At 43.3% G+C, this 20,610-nt stretch overlaps 1 protein-coding gene across 5 annotated transcripts in view; it reads left to right on the top strand.

Annotated features, from left to right (window-relative positions):
• TSNARE1 (t-SNARE domain containing 1) overlaps positions 1-20,610 on the top strand; it is a 461,757-nt gene that overhangs the window by 189,114 nt on the left and 252,033 nt on the right. For all 5 annotated transcript variants that reach the window (XM_039549499.1, XM_039549497.1, XM_039549498.1 and 2 more), the window contains exons 6-7: positions 15,299-15,389; positions 18,728-18,802. In XM_039549499.1, coding sequence (XP_039405433.1) covers positions 15,299-15,389; positions 18,728-18,802 — 166 coding nt within the window. The remainder of the gene's footprint in view (positions 1-15,298; positions 15,390-18,727; positions 18,803-20,610) is intronic.

The raw sequence follows: 20,610 nt of genomic DNA, 5'->3' as shown, positions 1-20,610 counted from the left end.
GAGATGACTCTGGTTCCATGAAGCTCCTTGGCGCTCTTGGCTGAGTGCCCTCTCCAGCAGCCATCTGAAGAAATAGTGTCCTCACAGCTGGAGAGAGGAGGAAGAGGAGCCTCCAGCACCACCCTGAACCGTGCCTGCAGATGGAGGAGAAGCAGGTGACAGGGACCCATCTGGGTGACAAGTGGGAGCAGATATTATCAGGCACCTCCATGGCACAAAATTGTATCTCACCAAGGGTGTAAAATTTGCCAAAATCTTGCTGAGCTGAAGCTGTGACTGCCTGTGACAGCGAAGTGACAGGAACAGGCAGGGCTGGGAATGGCTGGAGCTGTGTCCAGGACCACCATGGGCACCGTGGTCTGATGGAGTTGCTTAGAGGAGCCCACAGCCCCAAAATACCCAGTTAAATGTTGGTCTAACGGGGTGGAATGTATGGGCAGAACACTTCTGTTCGGCAATACAGCTAAAAATATCACCAGTTCTCTTAGCTGTTCCACCCAGTGATGACTTAATTTCTTTTAATTTTTTATCATTAATAAGCGAAAGTAGATAATCAGGAAGCAGTGATTTTTGATGTAAAAAAAAAAAAAAAATTAAATTGCATGGTTGCTTCAGGGCTTTCCAAACATTTCAATAAACTCTGTTTTTTTGACCAGAGATAACCCTCAGTTACCCTTGGAATTAAGTGGGGAAAGGAAAAGGGTGATAAATTCTGGGGAAAAGCATCAATCCAGTAATCTGAGCAGAGCTCAAAACATCACAAAATCATGTTGGTTGGGATGGTTTTCTGGATGTCATCTGGGAAAACAACAAGAACAAGGCCAACTCTGATCAGGCTTCTGGCAGCCTCAAGTGGCAACAGACCTCAGTTAAGGAAAATAGTGGGATTCATTCATGTCTTATCACTTACCCATGCCGACTTCATGCCTCCAGCTTGCTTATCTTTGTATCTTCTCAGCAATTTCGAGATAAGGGGAAGGGATCCAGGTGAATGCTCCAGCCAGAAGACATGGTACAACTTGTGGGTTGACAGCAGAACTGATTTGTGGCGTTCTCTGCGCAGGAGCCATCAGCCTGGAGAGCAGAAGAGCTTTAAGGGCAGCAAATCTGCCTCTCTCCATGGAGCTGGTATTTCTAAACCCGGGAAAGGAACAGCCACTATATTCCTACAGGCTTTCAAGTAACTAGAGAGCCACACTCTGTGTTTTGGTACCTGCAGGGTGACTCAGTCCTGGATAAGAGGTGGTTGGATGGATGGATTGGATGTCACATGCATCAGTAGTTATGAGTCTGGATCTCACCTAGTGTTCGTGTTTTGTTCAGTTGGGAAGAGTCCTGAAAAAAAACCGAAACAAAACAACAAACCAAGAACTGGTTTGGGATTTGGGATATCTGATATTGACTGATTTTCTCTCAATTAAAGAATTAACACTGGATACTAACAAATCCCTTTCCAGCCACTCTGCCCCCAGCCTGGAGCACTGCAGGGGGTTGGTGTGACCCAAGGGCAGGACTTTCCATATAATGAATTATCACCAACTTTTAATTTCAATGGTTTTATTTAGAAAGTTATGGGATTATTGATTCAGATCACTCAAAAGCAGCCCAGAAGTTTGGAGTTGACGTTTGGAGCCTCCTGTTGCTACCACAGCACACACCAAGACATTTTAGTGAGCTGACAAGGAGGGAAAAATCTGCTCCACAATAGCTGAACCATCATCATTTACCCAAGATCTCACATGTCTGAAATTCTCCGGATTTTCACTGTACTCCAGAAGTCCATTTTCAGTTGAACAAATTCTTCTGTCCATTCGGGAAGGAAAAGGGAAAAAAAAATATAAAATATATTTAGGATAACTCCCTTTAGCTTCTTGCACTTCAGCCTGACCGACCCTGTTTTGATGTAAAATCCTTTTATTTTAAAAGGAAAGGTCAGTCACATGCTTCAGTAACATCTTTCCTGTGGTGCTTTGGTCCTTTAAAGGATATTGCTGCTGAATTCATTTAGGAAACTGGTCAGCTGGATCTGTGTGCTCAACTTTTTGGCAGCTGTTGCATAAAATTAGCACACTTAACCATTTTGTATGAAAGCCTGTTTTTAAGCACTATGGAGGCAAGGAAACATGTTTGGGTTGCTCCATCTGCTTTTTTTTTTTTTTACAGTGTACTGAGTGTGACTTCCTCTGTTTTCTTCTCTTTTTGGGTCCCTACCTGCACAAATGTAATGTGATTTTCACCACATGATTTTAAATACTTAATTTCCTACCCTGGTTACATTTACAATGGCTCGTGTTGAAGCAAGGTGATAGAGAATCAGTTTCTGTAATTTTTTATTCTGCACATGAGCCTTGATTCAGGGAGAGGAGAAACATTATTGATCTTTCATCAGGTAATTTTCTTTCAAGAACCTGCATTGGACTCCTAACAGTGGTTCTTAAGCTGAATCCATTTTCCCCCTAGAGAACAAATTTGCTATCAGCAGCAGAGGTTTCTGATAACGGGGCTTACAGTTTTCACATCTGAATGGATTGGAACACTTGGATATTTCCCTTGGCCCTCCCTGTAAACAGAGAGTTGCTGTATCTGAGTTCATTAAATGCTTCGTTCATTGCCTTCTGCCAGCAGAAAGAGAGGCTTGCCTTACCTGAAACAAACCTCAGAGCCTGGTGATTTGTAATGGACTTCCTCAGGTCTTTTATTCTGTTTGTTTATCCTTTTATTTGTACCCGTTTCTTACTAGGGCGGGATGTCTTTGAAGTTTAATTTTTTGGACGGGCAGTGGTGCATTTTAATTGTTGTGGAGGCACAGATCCCGCTGGCCACAGCCTGAGGATTTTTGTCATGGGCCAGGGATGGTGATTTGCACAACTCCTGTAATAGCAGTGCCTTTTGGGTGCTAGTGCAAAATTTATTGCCCCACAAAACGGGGTCTTCATTCACATGGCCGCTCTAGCGGGTGTTTTATGGGCCAATAAAGTGCCTTGTGTTTTTGTAATCTAAGTGCTTGTCTGCTTTATGGTCTGATGTCACTTGCAGGGTGGTGGGGAAGATCGACTTCTGGCACGCTGGAAATTATGCATTATTGTCACCTGAGAGCATGAAGGATCTTTAAAGTAATGAAATGTGGGGCTGATGAGCAGAGAAGTCTCACTGGTGGCATTTCTTTTAAGATTTTGCCTGTTTTGGAAACGTAATCATTCCTGAAAAGAAGCGGATACATCTTTCTGCCTGCTCGATTAAAGTGTTGCTCAAAAAGCAGTTCCAGGCAGAGGGAAATGTAAGGTGAATGGAAAGGACAGTGAAGGAGAAAGAAAAGTATTTAGAGATTTAGACTCTATATTTTGAGTATGTTGCACTCTGTGCGGGATAAATATATTAATTTGCCTTGTACTTCACAGCTTGCCCTTATGTTCAGAAAGTTGCAGAGATGTCAGATTTAAAGAGGCGCATGAAGTATAAGGGATAGAGCAATAGGTGGTAAGTAGGCTGCTGAGATCCATTTCTCTTCCCAGCACAATTCCTTCCAGTCATGTTTGTGCTTTTGAGAGCAAAGTGCAATATGAAAACAAATAAAACCACAACAAAAAAAAATCCTGCTCTCAAACAAACATGTTTTAAAGCTGATTCCTGCCTTACATTATTTTCACATTTTTCTGTTCTCCCATCTTCTTCTCAAAAAAGAAAAAAAATTGGAAGAAATAGATCTTGGCGCAAGTGCCTCAAGGGAGTGTGTTCAGAAAGTGCCAGCACTGTTACCAACATTGACTTTTACGCTTCACTTTGTACTTTAAAATTTCTCTTTCCTCCAGCTGACCTCCCTCTCTGCATAGCACTGTACTCCAAAATCCCTTCCAGCAGAGGAAGAGGTGGAGGAGAGAGAGAAAAAGCAAAGTTGTGCAGCACTTGGTGTTTGCTCTTGCTGTGGAGTTGAGGGAGCTGCTCAAGAAGGTACAACAGATTCAGTGTGAGCAGAAATGGCACTGGTGAGAGCAGAGATCCCCAACCCACAGGACATGGAGCAGTCAGAGATGTTCTCAGCAGCAGTGATCACCTTGAGAAGGAGTCATGAAGGTAATTTTTTTCTGCCCGAAGCAGCAGCAGTTTGCAGCTTCCCATTATGGTCCCAGTATTTTTCTACCAGCAGGCTGAGAGCTACAGGTCTGGCTCAGGACATGATAGCGGGTGTAAACGTGGGGTGAATTTTTTGGTGGGTGAGGAGGTGTTTTGGACATCCCCTATCAGGGAAGATGTGATCAGAGGACCAGAATGATCAGTGCTGGTATCTTGGTCTCAGTTGCTGGAGCTGGACAGGTGAGGGGTGTGAGTGGCCGTGCTGCACAAGTGCGTGGAGATGTAATGGGGAAGCAGGTCCTGCCCTAGCTCAGGTGATGTGGTTGGGGAAATGTTTTGGGAATGCAGAATCACAGAATGGGCCAGATTGGAAGTGACCACAGTGGGGTCGTCTGATCCCACCTCCCTGCTCAAGCAGGGCCATCCCAGAGCACAGGGCACAGGATTGTGCCCAGATGCCTCTGGAATATCTCTAGGGAGGGAGACTCCACACCCTATTTGGGTGATCTATTCCAGTGCTCAGAAAGTTTTTCCTCATGTCCAGGTGGAACTTCCTGGGCATCAGTTCCTGCCTGTTCCTCTTGTGCCATTGCTGGGCACCTCCAAGCAGAGCCCGGGCCCTGCTCTGAGCCCTCCCTGCAGACAGGGACAGGCAGGGATGAGCTCCCCTCTCAGTCTCTTCTCGAGGCTGAACAGCCCCAGCTCCCTCAGCCTTTTCTTATCAGAGAGATGTTCCAGTCCCCAAATAATCCTTGTAACCCTTCACTGGACCCACTCCAGGAGCTCCATGTCTCTCCTGTACTGAGGAATCCAGAACTGGACACAGCACCCCAGATGTGCCTCACCAGGGCTGGGGAGATTTACACATGAGTTTGGAATTGGGCATTGGAGTTTAGGGAGATTGATATAAAAAAAAAGTATAGTAGCAAACTCTTGGTGTGAAAGTGTTTGGGGTTTTTTGTTTTAGGAATTAGAGAACTTGTGGTGGTGGTTGGTTTTGGTGAAGTTCATATTGTTGAGGGTGTGGAAACGGTATGGAGGGAAAATTTAGTTCCTTCTCCGTAGCACATGTGAGAGAGAGGGGTTGGGTCCAGGGAGCTGAAATGTGGGACATAAATGAAGCATATTAAGACCATGTTTTTTGGGGACAGAAGGGGGTCTGTCAGTGTCCTGAGCGGCGCAAAAGATGCTTTTCTGTTTGGAAGGATAAGAACTCTATGGATGAGCCATGTTTGAAGCAGGACTTGTTTTGTGAAGCTGCATTTAAATCCGAGGTGAATAAACCCAAAATTGTCTTGTCCCATCTGAATGGAGTTTCCAGATGGAAAAGAAAGAGATGTCAGGAGAAACCCAAGTTGTGGGATCTATACATGTCTATCTTGGAAGCCAAAAGCTACGCCATTGCCTCTGCCAGTGATGGTACCAAAACAAATCAAATAGAGCAGGAGTTGGCTAAACACTGGATTTCTTTGCATGTTACTTCACTCTTAGTAGAGTTTTCATCATCTTCAGCACCTGTTGTAAATATCAGTCCATTTGCATTACACAGACAGTTTAAATAATTGACATTTACAGGGCAATATTTATTAATGTCCGTGTGGAGGTTTATGAGGTCTTTTTACAATGACTAAAAAGTGCATTTCTAACAAACTTGGTGTCTCTGGTGCTGTTGTTTTGAAACATTGTCTTCATATTCCCCATTAAGGAAACCAGTGTGAATCAAACCTTTCTCCAGCTCAGTCTATGAACGTTATGGTGACATTTCCTTGATTTATAATCTGGGATGGAATTAGAGATCAGAGTAACAATTGTGTTTCCTTTGCTGAGCTACTTCTTCCTGAACCCCACAGCACCTGATTCCTGCTGGGCTTGTGCATGAAGCCACCGTGTCTGTGTACTGCTGCAGGGCTCTGGATATTTGTCTGCTCGTTCTTAAAGCTGACTTTCTTGGAGATGATAAACCACCTGGCTTTGCTCTTTGGACTGCAAAAGAATTGCTTGGTCATTGCCTTTCTGTTTAGATTTCCTGCTAGTCCAAGGGTGGACATTTTTCATGGCTGTATGAGACAGCCTGTTTGCTCCACATTGACAATTCCGGTGGCACAATTGCTGCTAATGCCTTTTCCTCCTCACTTAAATCCTGATGGAGGAACCGGGCTTGGGCACATCACTTAATTTAAGCATACACACAGGAGCATTTGTGCTTTAATGCCCCTAACTAGAAATACACAAATAACCACAGCCAGCTGAAAAGTGTCTCGAGCTGTTTGTTTGCCTTTGATTTCTTGCTCACTTCACAAAATAACAAAACTCATGGCAGTTGTTTGAGTGAAATGAATTCATTTTTCAATTAAAATTGCCTGGGTTTAAGCAATGTTGGGTTTTTTGGTTTTTGGGTTTTTTTTAATGAAACATGTATTTTCTGGGATGAAAATGCCTACATCTCAGAAATTGATGTGATTTATTCCCTTTTTGCAGATGTTTGCTCTGCGTGTTCTCACCACTGAAAAAACTTTGGTGGCAAGAAAACACATGAAACAGCAAAAGCAACTTTTAAAATCGAAATAAAGCCTAAAAAAATTCTACATCTCTCTTCGCCAAAACTTTTCACCCTCCAAGTACTGGCTCTTTTATTAATGGTGGTTCCATTGTAATTTCTCAAGCAGAGCTGAAGCAATCGATCATTCATTCACATCAGTAAAGTACCCTTCATCTTTGCTTTTCAGAGTGCCCTATCGAGTACTGAATGCATGTTAAATGCTAGTACCAAGAGAGGGAGTGTGGGAAGGATAATCGACTACATTAATCTGCAGTGCCATTTGTCTCCTGTCCATTTGTCCCTGTCTTTCCTACATACGTGTCTGTGTGTGTGCAGGACACTTTCTGGCACATTTGTGTACTCTCAAAGCACTGTTTGTGATTCTACACTGAAACACATGAGCTAATCTATATAGGAGAATAAATTTGGAGTAAACTTATTTAAGCAGATACATCAGTCATCATTTTTATCTTCATGAAGTCCTTGGGATTTGTTATATTTTGGATTTTGTGTCTGTAGCTTCCAGCCCGTGTTCTGCAACGAGCACACTGTGAGAGGGAGTTTGCATTTATTGGAGTCCACACACAAATAGATTTGAGGATGAAGCCAAGACAACATCCACATCTCTGCCATTCCAGGGAAGGAGGACATTTTCATCATAGTCATAGAACGGTTTGGGTTGGAAGGGACCTTAAAGATCACATAGTTCCAACCCCCCTGCCATGGGCAGGGACACCTTCCACCAGTTTCCAACACTCTTTTACAGTATATATATATATTTTTTTTTTCTGTGTTTCTGGACTACAATCAGGACTCAAAAAATCTTTAGTTCTCCCCATCTCTCCCTGCAAGTTGACTTAAATCCTGCTACAGAGCCCTAAAAACAGCGACCCTGAGCTTTCCTTGCGCAGAAGCAAAATCGTCAAATCATAGAATGGCTTGGGTTGAAAGTGGCCCTAAAGATCATTGAATTCCAACCCTGAAAAACCTGGAAATACAGCTCCAATCCAAGCTTCGGCAAGGAACTGCAGCAAATCACTGGAAGGAAGGCGTGATAACAACTCTGTAGGCTGTGTGTCGCTCAAGTTGCTTTCTATTACTGCTGCAGGCACCTCCGGCTCTGCCGCTGAGAATTGCTGCAGGAACACATCCCAGTGACCTTTCCCTGACAGATGTTGAGCCGTGGTCCCCTCGTTAATGCAGGAATGTGAAAGGCACGACAGAATTAGAAAGCCCGGGCAAAGGAATCAGAGCGGTCACAGTTTGGTGCCATTTATCTTTGGGCGCTAAAAGGATTATCGGGGCCATTCCGGAAAGTTGGGTGAATATTAAGAGCTCACAGAGGGCAGCTGAAGTCCTTGGTCTGGGAAGGGAGGGATCTGTTTGCTTTTTTGCAGAAATCTGGTGCAGGAGGATGGTTTACCTCAGCACAAGCGAAGTTGCAAGAATAGTTAAAAAGAAATAAGCAGTTTATCAGCACCTGGAGGAAAAAAAAAATATAACTATCATAATCAGTAGGCACCAGGGTTCATCAAAATGAAATGATGGCAAATTAAATTAATTTCTGCCTCTCATAAGCTAAGAGGCTTACTGCATAATGAGGGAGAGGGAGGTGTAATATATTTCAGTGCTAGCAGGGTCCTTACAAAGGATTCAAGGGGCTCTCCCATTAGGAAATAAAGTGAAACTTTTAAAATTAAAACTTACTTGGGAATAGTATGGGTGGGAGAAAGAAAAACAACGTGAGAGGTGACTAATGACAGAGACATTGTTGAGCTGCTTCCCGTGGGGTCCTGTTTTGAGAGCTGTCAGCAATGACTTGACAGATGGAGTCTGAGGTGATGCTGAACTAATCTGTAGGTGATGCAGGGTTAAGGGGGGGGGGGTCTTATAAACTGTTCTGCAGATAATTTAGTTGAAAAACACAAATCTGAATTGCTGGTAGTGGTTAATGAGTAACTAGCTGCGTGCAGCTGGTCAAATCCTGCAGGGGAGCAAGCATTCTCCTTATTCCAGCACTAACTGCTTCTTTATTTATGATTATTTAATTTTAAGAAGCCATGATAAAAAAGGTACTTAAAAATAGGTATCGAAAAAGCCATGAAAAAATTTGCCAAGATTTGCACTTCTGTGATGAAATTTGTGAGGGCTGCTATCTGACAGAAATTCCTGTTTTAATGCAGAACCACTGAACAACAGAACTGCAAACCGTGTTCCCCTCTAGAGATGGTATTTCACCCGTGTCAGGTGGGTTTGAAATACCTCCCCTTCTTTTCCCACACAGCCACAGAGCATCCCCTAAGATCCTGTAAGAAAAATAGTGCCATGTCTCCTAATACTTTCAAGTGACAGGCAAATTGGAAATCCATGATGCTTTTATTTTAGAGTATTGTGTGGCTTGAATCCTGGAAGCAGCAGTCCGTATTTCTCCTGACTTTTACTCTGCTGCATGATTTACACCTATGCAAAGGGCTTTGCTGACAGATCAGAGTTAGAGCTCTTATTTTGCTCTGTTGTAAACTTTTCCTCAACATGCACAATTAGGTCTTGAAGAAGAAAAAGTGGGGAGGGAAAAAAAGGCTGAGAAAGTCAGTTTGGAGCCAGAATAAGTAGATTTAACCTTTCTTCCTTTGATGACCGTAACAACACAGTAAATATATTTTAGGGCTTGGTGAAACCTAATGAAACAACTTAGGCCAGGTTGGATGGGGCCCTGAGTAACCTGATCTAGTGGGTGGCATCCCTGCCCGGGGACGGCACAGGGCTTGATCTTTAAGGTTGCTTTCAACCCAGACCATCCTGTGAGACTGTGATTCTATGATTCTAAAAAATAACTTTTCCTCCTAGCTCATCTTTCTGCTTTGTTTACATTTGCAATAAATGCTTAGAGGTGAGAGATTCCCCCTGCATTCAGAATGCGGAAACATGCAGAAACAGAGCCCGTGGTCCTTGGTAGGAAAGATGTGTGCTAATGCCTTTACAAACCATTCCGTGGGTGAGGGGATGGGTCTTAATGTCTCTACCAACTTCAAGCAGCAGGTCTGTTACACAGCCCAGACAGTTTGACTCCCGAAACAGACGTGTGGGTCCACACAAGCCTGAGTTTCTGAACTTTGGGGTGTAATGACACGTTCAAGGGGTGATATGTAGTAGGTGGTTCGGGAAGGCTGCACCTTCCTGGTACCTCAGGCAATGGGGAAAGGAAGAGGGCAACGAGCAGCCGGGGGTTTGTGATAAAAGGAGGCTGTGTCCTCCGAAACCTCGAGAGAGGAAAACCCTCCCTGGGCGTCTGCTCCAGTGGAGTCTCTCCCTTTATTCGAATAAAGTTGCAGGACTCCTCTTGTCTCCTTTTCATAGCGTGATTTTCTGTACGTCCTGGAGAATGAGGTTCGGGGCTTTTTGTGGGCAGTAAAGTGCAGCGATCTAAGGCATCAGAAGTTTCCATCCTATAGATGAGCGTTTCACAGTCCTCATGATGGGAAGAGGAGGGGCAGGCACTGATCTCTTCTCACTGGTGACCAGTGACAGGACCTGAGGGAATGTCTGGAGCTGTGTCAGGGGAGGCTTAGGTTGAATATTAGGAAAAGATTCTTCCCCCAAAAGGTTGTCGAGCACTGGAACACATTCCTCAAGGAATGGTCACATCCCTAAGCCTGCCAGAGCTCAAGGAGCATTTGAACAACGCTCTCCGGGACAGGGTGAGATTGTTGGGATTGTCCTGTGCAAGGCCAGGAGTTGGTCTTGGATGATGCTCGTGGGTCCCTCCCAACTCAGGATTTTCTCTGATTCTCTGATTCTGCTGTAGGATCATCCTGGTTGTGTAGGATACTGGAATGGTGGGTCACTACTGAAGTGTGGATTCTCTGCATCATTTTTGAGGTGCTGTTGCAGGTTGGAGTGGGAGCTTCTGACAAAGTTTATTAGAGAAGCTCTTGTTGAATCATGAGGTGCAGAGAGGACCCCTTTGCTTTCTAAACTCCTCAGAGAGGAGCCTGGGACAGCTGGATCCTGGCTTAACCCTGGACTTTGTCGACAGTCTAAGTTTTACAACTTTGTCCCTCAGACTTTAATGGTGGCAAATCAGATATGTGTCTATAAAAATGGATTATTTATTATGATGAATGTTTAGACAAAAGGAACTCAATCAGAATTATTTACTGCACAGCACAAAAGCTGAAACTACTATTATAGTATCAGATAGGATAGTGCACTATATCAAAGCAATATTAAAGAAATTATGTTAAAACTACCAAGAGAAACAATTGTTAGAGGTTGATGTAACTCACCCAGGCCAATGACTGTGGGCAAATCTCTTTCACTCAGCCTCAAGGGACATCCTTGGGGAGCATCCCCTACCCAACTGGGACAGGAATGGATCTCCACACACATTCCAAGGAAGAATATGATAGAAGAACCTACCCTATGGAAAGTGGACTGGACTTTAAAAGTATACAGGGGCTGACTGCCAGTCGTGTGCCTCTAGGTCAGCTTAGAATCTCATCTGCCAAATCTTTGCCTCACTATCAGGGTGTTGAGGTTGGTGTGGCAGATGGGTTTTAATACAATTCAACACCAAAACCCAGCACATGGTGCCCCTCTCAGCCTACCACTAATAGCATGCAAAATCCCTCTTTTGCAATCCCACTGTTTGAGGTTTTTTGACCACATTCCAGGGCAGAACATCTTGCTACAGGTGCCCCCCTCCACAGACTACAAAGGACCTCCACTGGCTTTGCTCTGTAGTTAAAAACCTTTATTAGGTGGAGAAAGGGGGATAGGATCCTGAGGATCCATTGCTGTCCCTGTGGACAGTGCATGAAGTTTTATCTACATGTATTTGTGGTTTGCTGGGGCCTATCAGTTCCCACAGCCGCCAGTCCTTCACAGAATCTATCTGTAAGACAGGAAGGGGATGTCCTGTGGTGCCAACAATTTCCCTCTGCATATTTGATGCATCCTTATGCATTTCTGTCTCCAGCAGCAATGGAATAAATGTAAATGCAGCTGCTCAACCTACTTCTGCTTAAGCCACAGATCCTGCAGCTCAGTGCTCTGCTCAAAGTGCTCTGATTTTTACCTCTTTTTGGATAAGAAAACTGCAGTAAATATTAGAGCAGCTGTGAAAAAGACAAGTTTTGAGTTATGCTGAGCTCTCTGGCTTAACTCTTGCCAATCCTACTTGACCACTCTTAAGTGCAAAAAACTACTCCACTGTTGTGCAGTTGCCCTGTGGAAAAGGGGATTCTAAATCTAATGATGTTCAAACCACTACAACAAAGGTATCTTTGATCTGTACCCAAAGAACTCATTATTGCTCTTCCATTAGGGATCAGATGAAAATAAAATAAGCTACATCTTGTTTTATAAGTGAAAATGCCGTTTCCTGCTGGAGCTGGAAAACAAAGCTCTTTGGGATTATTGTAAGTATCAGCAGGCACAGTGAGGCAGAGAGAACTCCTTCCCTTGTGGGTGTTTGCTGTTGCGTTTGGGGTCTGATTATTTTTCCATTGACTTGGTCGTTCATCGAGTGTCTCAAAGAAGCAGCAGTGGCAGAAGTTCAGCTCCTTCCCGGTGTCCCTGCGGAGAAGGGGAGCAGCCGCCGCAACATCTGCCTGTTTGCAATGCTCCTTTTAAAACTGGGTAAATAAATCAGAGAGATGATCGTTCAAAGAACAAACCGTGAGCAGCTGGGGATTACAGAGCGCTGGACCGTGCTCCTCCAGCAAAGGAAACAGCAGCCATGGGGAACTCTTAGGCAGCAGTTTGGCATCTCCTGGATTATTTAGTGCATTGTCTTTGCAGTGTCTGTGCACGCAGAAATGCTCAGCAAGAGATGTTACTCCTCCTAAGAGATGCCTTCTCTGGTTTTTACCCTTCCAGGACTTGTTTTCAGAGTAGAGCTGTAGAGAGGGAAATCTTTTACTACATTTGTATTTTGGGTACTTGGTAGCTCCACAGATGGAGTACTAACTTACTGTTGTGTGGAGGACTCTTTTGAAAAGGAAATTTTATTCATCAGAGACACCCCTTTAATTAACTTCCACACTTCCATGGGGAGCAGAATATAAAGACAGATGATAATTCTAATAATGCTACTACTGTTAATAATAAAAACAACAACAAAAACAACAACATATCTTGTTACCATTACAAATTAAAATAAAATGCTGCAGGAAGCAGAGTTTCGAGAGGGCTTTTTTTTTTAAATTAAGACCTTAATAGCATTTAATGTAAATTAAATATAATCATTGTCTGATTCCTGAGCGCTGAAGAATAAGAAGTTAATTGTACTGACAACATAGTGAGAAGTGTAAAAATCAAGCACCAGAATGTTGGTTAAAGTGCATTTTGAATTAAGAGGTGTAAGGCAGAACTTTTATTTTTTTGTACTCCTGCTCCCAGTTATTTTGCAGCAGGGTAAATTTCGTGCCCAGCACGAATTTATTACATAAGATATCTAACATAAAATTTACATTACAATGCAAATGAAGAAGACTTTATTTAACTTTAGAGATTGGGAAGGATCAGATGCAAGAGCCTAACAAGCCATTTTACTTTGGGGATGGGGATTTACTGGTGTGTAAATCCCTGAGTTGTTCTGTGGGCAGATAATTTAATGAGGTCTGCAAAATGGATGTCAACTTCAGCATTTTGCTTTCCAGTAAGAGGAATTAGGTATGGAAATCTGAGTTTTGAATCTGCTCCTTATAGAATTCATGCATTTGGTGGCAAGATTTACTTGATTAAGAGGCTGGGGATCAGGCTGACTGTGTGCTCCTCAGCGTTAGCAATGTGACAGGGTTCAATTCCCAGCTCCCTCTCTTGCAATGGCAGTGTGGAATACCTGTCTGTGGTAGATATGATCTTTTCCATCTCAAAAGTGATGTAATTGCTCAGCTGGTGCAGTGAGTCCTAGGATCATCAGTAAGTGAAATGCATTTTGATGAATGAACACAGAAATTGTATCTTAATTTAAATAAACAGAGGTAATAACTCATTATTGGATCCAATTTTGTCTTCATATGGGATTATTTCTCCTTCTTGCATGATGCCAAAGGAATCCATGCCTTCTGTGTGAGTGTTCAACCCTTGACACACATCTGAATTCCTGTTCTGCATCTAAGAGGTGTTGTCTTCATGGTACACTAAGCTTTCACTTGTTGGTACCTTGTATGGAATCAAGTGTACTTTTATTTACTGGCAGGGTGGTGGGGCCCTGGCACAGGTTTTCCAGAGAAGCTGTGGCTGCCCCATCCCTGGAAGTGTCCCAGGCCAGGTTGGATGGGGCTTGGAACAACCTGGTCCACTGGAAGGTGTCCCTGCCTGTGGCAGGAGGGTTGGAACAAGATGATCTTTAGGTCCCTTCCAACCCAGGCCATCCCATGATTCCATGATCCTGGACAGCTTTCCCAACTGAGCTGTTTGCACAAAAACATTGAAGTGGGAAAAAAACTGCCAACCTTTGGATTATGACCTCAACAAGAGAGGTTTCAATTTATTTGTAGTTAAGGTTGTGTTTGGTAAAAGCTGTTTGGGGACTGGCTTTGCTCCTCAAAAGAGGTGCTGGAAGAGTTGACTTAAGTCTCAAAAGAGCTGCTCTCCATCAGAATTGACAGAGAAGCAGGAAGGAGCTGAAGAGTCAGGACAAGCGAGGACTTCTGGGTCTTCAAGACTAAGGGACCATAAATAGACATCTTGACATTTTTTAGGTCAAAGAACTTCCATTCATTCCATATCTCACCACTCTAAAAAAAAAACCAGCAAAAAACCAACTGACAAATGAGTCTTTTTTTTTCAGTAAAACTTTGGCTCATGTATGTCCTCTAAGGGAGAAAAACCATCATTTTCTCCAGGTCTTTTCCAAGTATTTCTTGCGTTTTTGAACGAAAACTCTTGGAAAACCACTCTTTTTTGACTAAAAGGATATAAAGTGCTCTCTGGAGAAGCTTAGAGGCTGAGAGTGCTCTGTTGACCTTACAAATCTTGAGAACTAGTGGACTGAGCTAATAAATACCTTTGGGAAGGTATTTATGTCTTCCCCTTCGTTTGTGTGGTCCCAAAGAGCAAGGCCAGCAACCAGTGCTTACAAGGAATAATGGTACTGGAATTTGGGGGTAAAGGGGAGGGACACCCATGACTGGAGGGGTTTGGCTCTGTTCCTGCCTGTTTTGGTGCTGGTAAAGCAGCTCTGCACCTTCACATCCCCAGTGCTTTCCTGGAGATACCGTGTCATTAAGGGGTAGATGACCAGGGTAAGTAAATTTGTCCTGCTCAATTTCAGATTTCTCTCCCGAGTACAATATTTTCCTGGGCAAGCTGTCAGGCCACTCCCCAGTCCCATCTCCTTTTGCTGTACAACCCTTCTTTGAAAATTTGCAATGCCAACTATCTGTGATGGCCTTTTTCCCTGTCCACCCCCTGTTTCCACCTTATCACTTCCCTTTGAATGGTCCACAGGCATTGTCTTTGTGCTGACAACAGGAAGAATATTTTGGGCACCTCCTTTCCAGTGTTTCCTTCTGGCTTCCATTGCTGGTCAAGACCCAGGACTCCTGTAGCCCTGCTGTGCCTCCGTGTGCTGCTGTTGTTGTGTTGTCTCGATTGCTCTGCAGCTTGATAAATTTCTCCAAGTGTCTCATTATGCAATTAATTTCAATTGCAATTCCCATCATCTCTTCTCTTCTGCAGGCATGCCACCCAGCAGGAGACTAATAAAACCATCACGACTAGCACCAAAGCCATCAAGCAGCTGTCTGAGATTGTCAGAGGCTCATCCAGGGTATGTGTCAGTCAAGATGCTGTTGGGGGAGAATGATGGGTCTTATGGAAGGAGGAATAATGAAAATAAGAAGTGGCAGTGGGTGCTTTAAAGCTGTTAAGCTCTGTGTCTTGCTATAACTTCCTTTCCTGTTACACAAGTGTAGTTTTCACTTATAAATGACCCAGAGGAAAACAGCTGCAGACACCAGTTCTCCTCCCAAAACTGGATCAAGTGGAATTGGAAATCAAGAACTCAGCAGCAAAGCCTTTGGCCAGTTCACATCCATCTCAGGGTCTCAGTTTGGGTGACAATATTGCAGAAATCATCTGGCTTCACATGAGTTTGGCATTCCAAGGCTCAGTTGTGGGTGCACGGGGTGCAGGTGTGTTTGGGAGTGTGTTAAGTGTCTGGAAAGGCCAAAGCCATGGAATATATCTGGATATGACACTGATTTGGTGCTGTGTGCTAGTGCAAAGGCAGCTTTGGGGATGGGTAAATACAGGCTGTGGCCAGATCAGAGCAGGATTTTTAATTAGAATTTACCCCACTCTTAATTCCAGTTTACTCCAGAAAATCCCATCTGTTTCATGGGCAGACTGGGCTGTCATCTGTACGTTCAACTCATATGAGCAGCAGTGTCACAGGGTATGAATGAACCCCCATCCCTTTGTCCCCAGTGCAAAGACTGAACACACAGAGGGTCTTTGATTTTCCTACACTGGTTTTATACCCCAGATGTTCCTGCTGACTTTGTCCCATGATGTGCATCATGGGCAAGAACACAAGCAAACTGTGGGGACCAGATTCCAGCTGGTGTGAGAGTTGAGGAGAAGTTTCACCCACGTAACAGGTGATTCACCACCTGAAATGAAAATTTCTGTTACATTCTTGCTGCCAGTATCCATATGGTTTCTCAGTCAGGAACTTTCCTGAATTCATGTTTTATTCTCACTCACTTCCTGCCATTTTCCAAAGTCCTGCATTACTTCAACTCTGTTCTCACTTCCCTTCCACCTAGAAATAAGACTGCTCTAAACACACTACTCATCTCTGGCCAAGTGGTTTTTACAGCCTGGATTTATGGCACTTGACAACAGGCAGTTGGATTTAAAAGTTGAATCACCCCAGGCTACCTTGGTAACCTGTGAAGGACCATATGCAATTCAGCCCACCTAAAAAAAAAAAAATGAATGGGTGATGGTCTACTCCAGAGGATGGGGAGATAAGCCTGGAATGACTGTTTCCACATGTAGACATCAAACTTAATACCAGCATAATTTTTAACATGTTGCTTTGATTAGTGATGGATGGCAAGGACTGGGGTTTTTTTCATTTTCTTGAATAATTATATCTGAGCTGGATGAAACTGAAGATGCTGCCTTGGAGATATGGGAATCTGGGCTTTTTTGTGCTGGTCTCCAGGCTCTATTTTGTGACATAAATTGGGTCCAAAGCAGAATCAGGCAACGTCACATTAAACCCAATTGCAGCGTCACACAAGAATGTCATTATTTGCTCCTGAAGATGATGGGGACTCTCAGGAGAAGAGGTTTTACTGTCATGGGGAGAAAAATGCAAAGCTGAAGGGAAAATATTTAAGAGCTGAAGGAAATAGACACACAAAAAATTTCAGCAATATGACGAATGAACTTGCTGCTCTCTATTATATTTCATAATAACTTTTTTCTGCTCACTCATCAGTTAATTTAGCATATTTTATGTTTTTTAACTCTTCTTTTCTAACAGTATGGAGTTTAAGTAATTAAACTACAAGTTTTGATACAAAGCCTGTAGCCCCCATCTCTTACATAGAATAAATTGTTCTGGTGGATATTAGCTGCTGGTCAGTAAGTCCCTCTTGGGAATCTGGGTAGCACTGCAAACTCTCCTCCCATAAAATTACTCACAGCATGAAAAGCCCTACAGAGCTTTATAGTTAGCCCTTACCAATCCATTTTTCTGTGGATTGCTTTGCATGCACACACGGACCAAAAAAAAAAGCTTTTTTTCCCTTTTCTTCCTTATTTTCCACCAGCAATGTACTGCCAGTGAGATGCAATATGGGACTTTCTCTGACTTCCCATAAATCTCCAAGTGCTGCTGGAGCTATTGGAGTCAGGGTGCCCAACTGAGCAAATTGATAGTGTTGCAGGAGCAAAGATGCTGCTCTAAGTGGATCATTGTGCCACAAGGCAGGAGACTGATGTAAAATGGCTCTTTTAGGGCTTCACTCCAAACTAACCTCAAAGGATGTAAATGGAGAGGTAGATCCGCAATTCCATTTTTTGGTAGGCTGAGTGCTGGAGCAGAAGATCAGCTCTCCAGGGTGACAGTCATCTTATTTTGTATGTGGAACAAACGTAAGGTTTATGGACCTTTGTCTATAGAATGGGAATAATTATACTTGCCCTGCTCTAAAAATGGTTTTAAATCTTGAGATGAAGAACTGTAAGACTGGGGTATTCTTCTGTGTGTGAAAATACTGCCATTAAAATTAAAGATGTTTGTCCCATCCTTTATGAAATCTACTTTTGTAATCTTAAGCAGTTTTCTGAAGCAGCTGAAATGGCTGTAAAATGAGCATTTCTGCTCAGTAGCATTAGTATAGATCAGGTTTCATTTGCCACTTGTTTTTTAAGGTAACATCCCACTTCCTTGCAACATTTCCCTCTGTAGAATCTGGATGCGTGAGCTCCTGCACATGTGAAATCCAAAATCCAGGGTGTAGGAAAGTTCCAGGAGAGCTGTTTGGGTTTGGTCATTCCCTCTGAGAGCAGAGGTTTTGAAGCATGTTGGAGAGTTACATGAGGTTGACTGTGTTCTTCCTTCCAAGAGCATTTTTTTTAAAAACATAGATTGAAACCTTGCTGGAGCAAGATCCAAACAGAAAGGCAGCGACATTTGTGTTGGAAAACATGAAGCTGGTTTCTGACAGTCAGATTAAGCAGAGGGAATGTTACGGCTGATGGACCTCTCAAGTCCAGTAAATCTCCCAAATGAGGTGATCAATTCTATCAGGAGTTATCTGAATAAAGAACTTTTTATAGGAGGATCCCTTCAGTTATTTTCTCCAATGCTATCTTGAATATCCAAAGTGGCATTTTTTTGGTTGCTTTGGTCTTTCAGGCAAAGAAAATTTTATTTTTATTTCCTAAATTTTTATTTTATTTCCTAAAATAAAATCCTGTTGCATCCTGGCAGCCCCAGTGTGACTGATTTTTTTAGGATACCATTTGTGCCCACCTTTTTTATTTGGTGTCTCCCACCAGGACAATTTCTCATGATCGCAGGCAGAGCCTACTACTGGATTTATCTCTAACAGACCTGATAACCAGCCTTCTTTTGTCCTAAAACAGCAAGAACGGCTTCAGCTGGACAGGCTGAAGAACCAGCTGTCAGATGCCATCCAGAGATACGGAGCTGTGCAGAAAGTGAGTGTCTCTCTTGCTTCCACTCTCCAGTCTGTGGATTTGGGAATGTGTTAAGTGTGAGTGCAATTCCTAGGAGCCTGGAGCATCTCCACAGGGCTGCTAATGTATACTTTCCTCCCTCTTCTCTTTCTTTGTCAGTCAAGCAATCATAGGATCATAGAATTGAGGTTGGAAAAGACTTTTAAGATCATCAAATCCAACCATCAACCCAGCACCACCTGAACCGTGTCCTTAAGGGCCATATCCACACATTGACTGACCACTTGCAGGGATGGTGTCTCCACCACTTCCCTGGGCAGCCTGTTCCAATGCTTGACAAGCTTTTCTCTGCAGAAATGTTTCCTGATATCCAATCTAAACCTCCCCTGGGGCTGCTTGAGGCCATTTCCTCTTGTCCTCTCACTTGTTCCCTGGGAGAAGATATTGACCCTCCCCTGGCTACATCATCCTGTCAGAAAGTTTGTAATGAGTGAGGTCTCTGCAGAGCCTCCTTTTCTCCAGGCTGAGCCCCCCCAAGCCCCTCAGCCTCTCCTCACCAGCCTTGTGCTCCAGAGCCTTCCCCAGCTCCTTTCTCTCCTCTCGACATGCTCCAGCCCCTAAATGTCCTTCTTGGCATGAGGGGCCCAAAACTGACCCCAGGATCTGAGGTGTGGCCTCCCCAGTGCCAAGCTGAGGGGGTCTGTATTTCCCCTGGCTTAGCCATGACATTATTTGGGTGCGTCTTCGCTCTCACGGGAAAAGGAGAAGGATTGTAACAGTTCTCCTTTTCTGCTTGCGGAAAATGGGCAGGCAGCACTGATAATTCAAATGATAATTCTGCTCTGCTGTTTAGCTGTGCCAGAAAGTTTCCAGGCACATTTTGTGGAATGGATGTGTCACCAAGATCAAGCTGTTTAATAAAACAAACAAATCCTGAACAACTCCAGTTCCTTCATTTGCTTCTTGCTCACCCGCTTTACCCTGGGGAGGCTCTGCTGGAGAGCAGATTTGCTTTGCTTTTAAACACTGTAGTAATGACTTAAATTTAGCATCCCCAAACTGTTTCCCTCCCCAGCAGTGCAAGTTAGGAGATCTATCTGGATTAATCGAAATACAACCTGGACAAACTCTGGTGGCTTTCTTATATCACTTTAATGAGTCTGACGCATGCCTACAACAATGGGAAGGATATATTGTAATTACAGAGGTGTAATGAAATTTGGCTGGCAACATGCACTTAATAATGTGTCTCTATTAGAAACACTCTGGACTGATTGATTTCCCAGCACTTGCTGCCTGTGCCTTAAAAATTAAATAAATAAATAGATGGATGTACATAAGATTGCAGTTCAACAGCATGTCTGTTGTGTAATAGAATTGCATCATCTCTAGTGCCGCCTCATATTTTAAATTATTTACCTGTCCTATTCAAGAAACTAAGTGTAGGGTCTTTATATGAAATTATTTCATGTGTTAAATGAAAGTTGGAATGATTCGGGTAGAGCTCCCCCCCATACACACACATCTTTTTTATGCTTTTTGTTCTCTAATGTTCCTGAGTACAGTCCATCTGAACTGTATATCTAGGTTGGATTTCTTTTATTTTAAAAATTGTCATCAATTCAGAAGTGCCAAAATTAACCACTGCAGTTTGTGAATGCCCGGCTGCGTCAGGAAACCAATCTGAGTGATAAATTGCTACTTATCCACGTCCTAGCTGTCATTCCTTAAACGCCTGTTTCAGTTTTGATAACCTTGTCATTCTGGAAGCTTTGAAGACTTTTAGTGCCTGCAAGACTGAACTTTTCAATGCTTTTATACTCCCTTGT

This window comes from Corvus cornix, chromosome 2, assembly GCF_000738735.6.
Source record: "Corvus cornix cornix isolate S_Up_H32 chromosome 2, ASM73873v5, whole genome shotgun sequence".
Classification (NCBI taxonomy): domain Eukaryota; kingdom Metazoa; phylum Chordata; class Aves; order Passeriformes; family Corvidae; genus Corvus; species Corvus cornix.
This window is presented reverse-complemented; position numbering and strand designations above follow the sequence as displayed.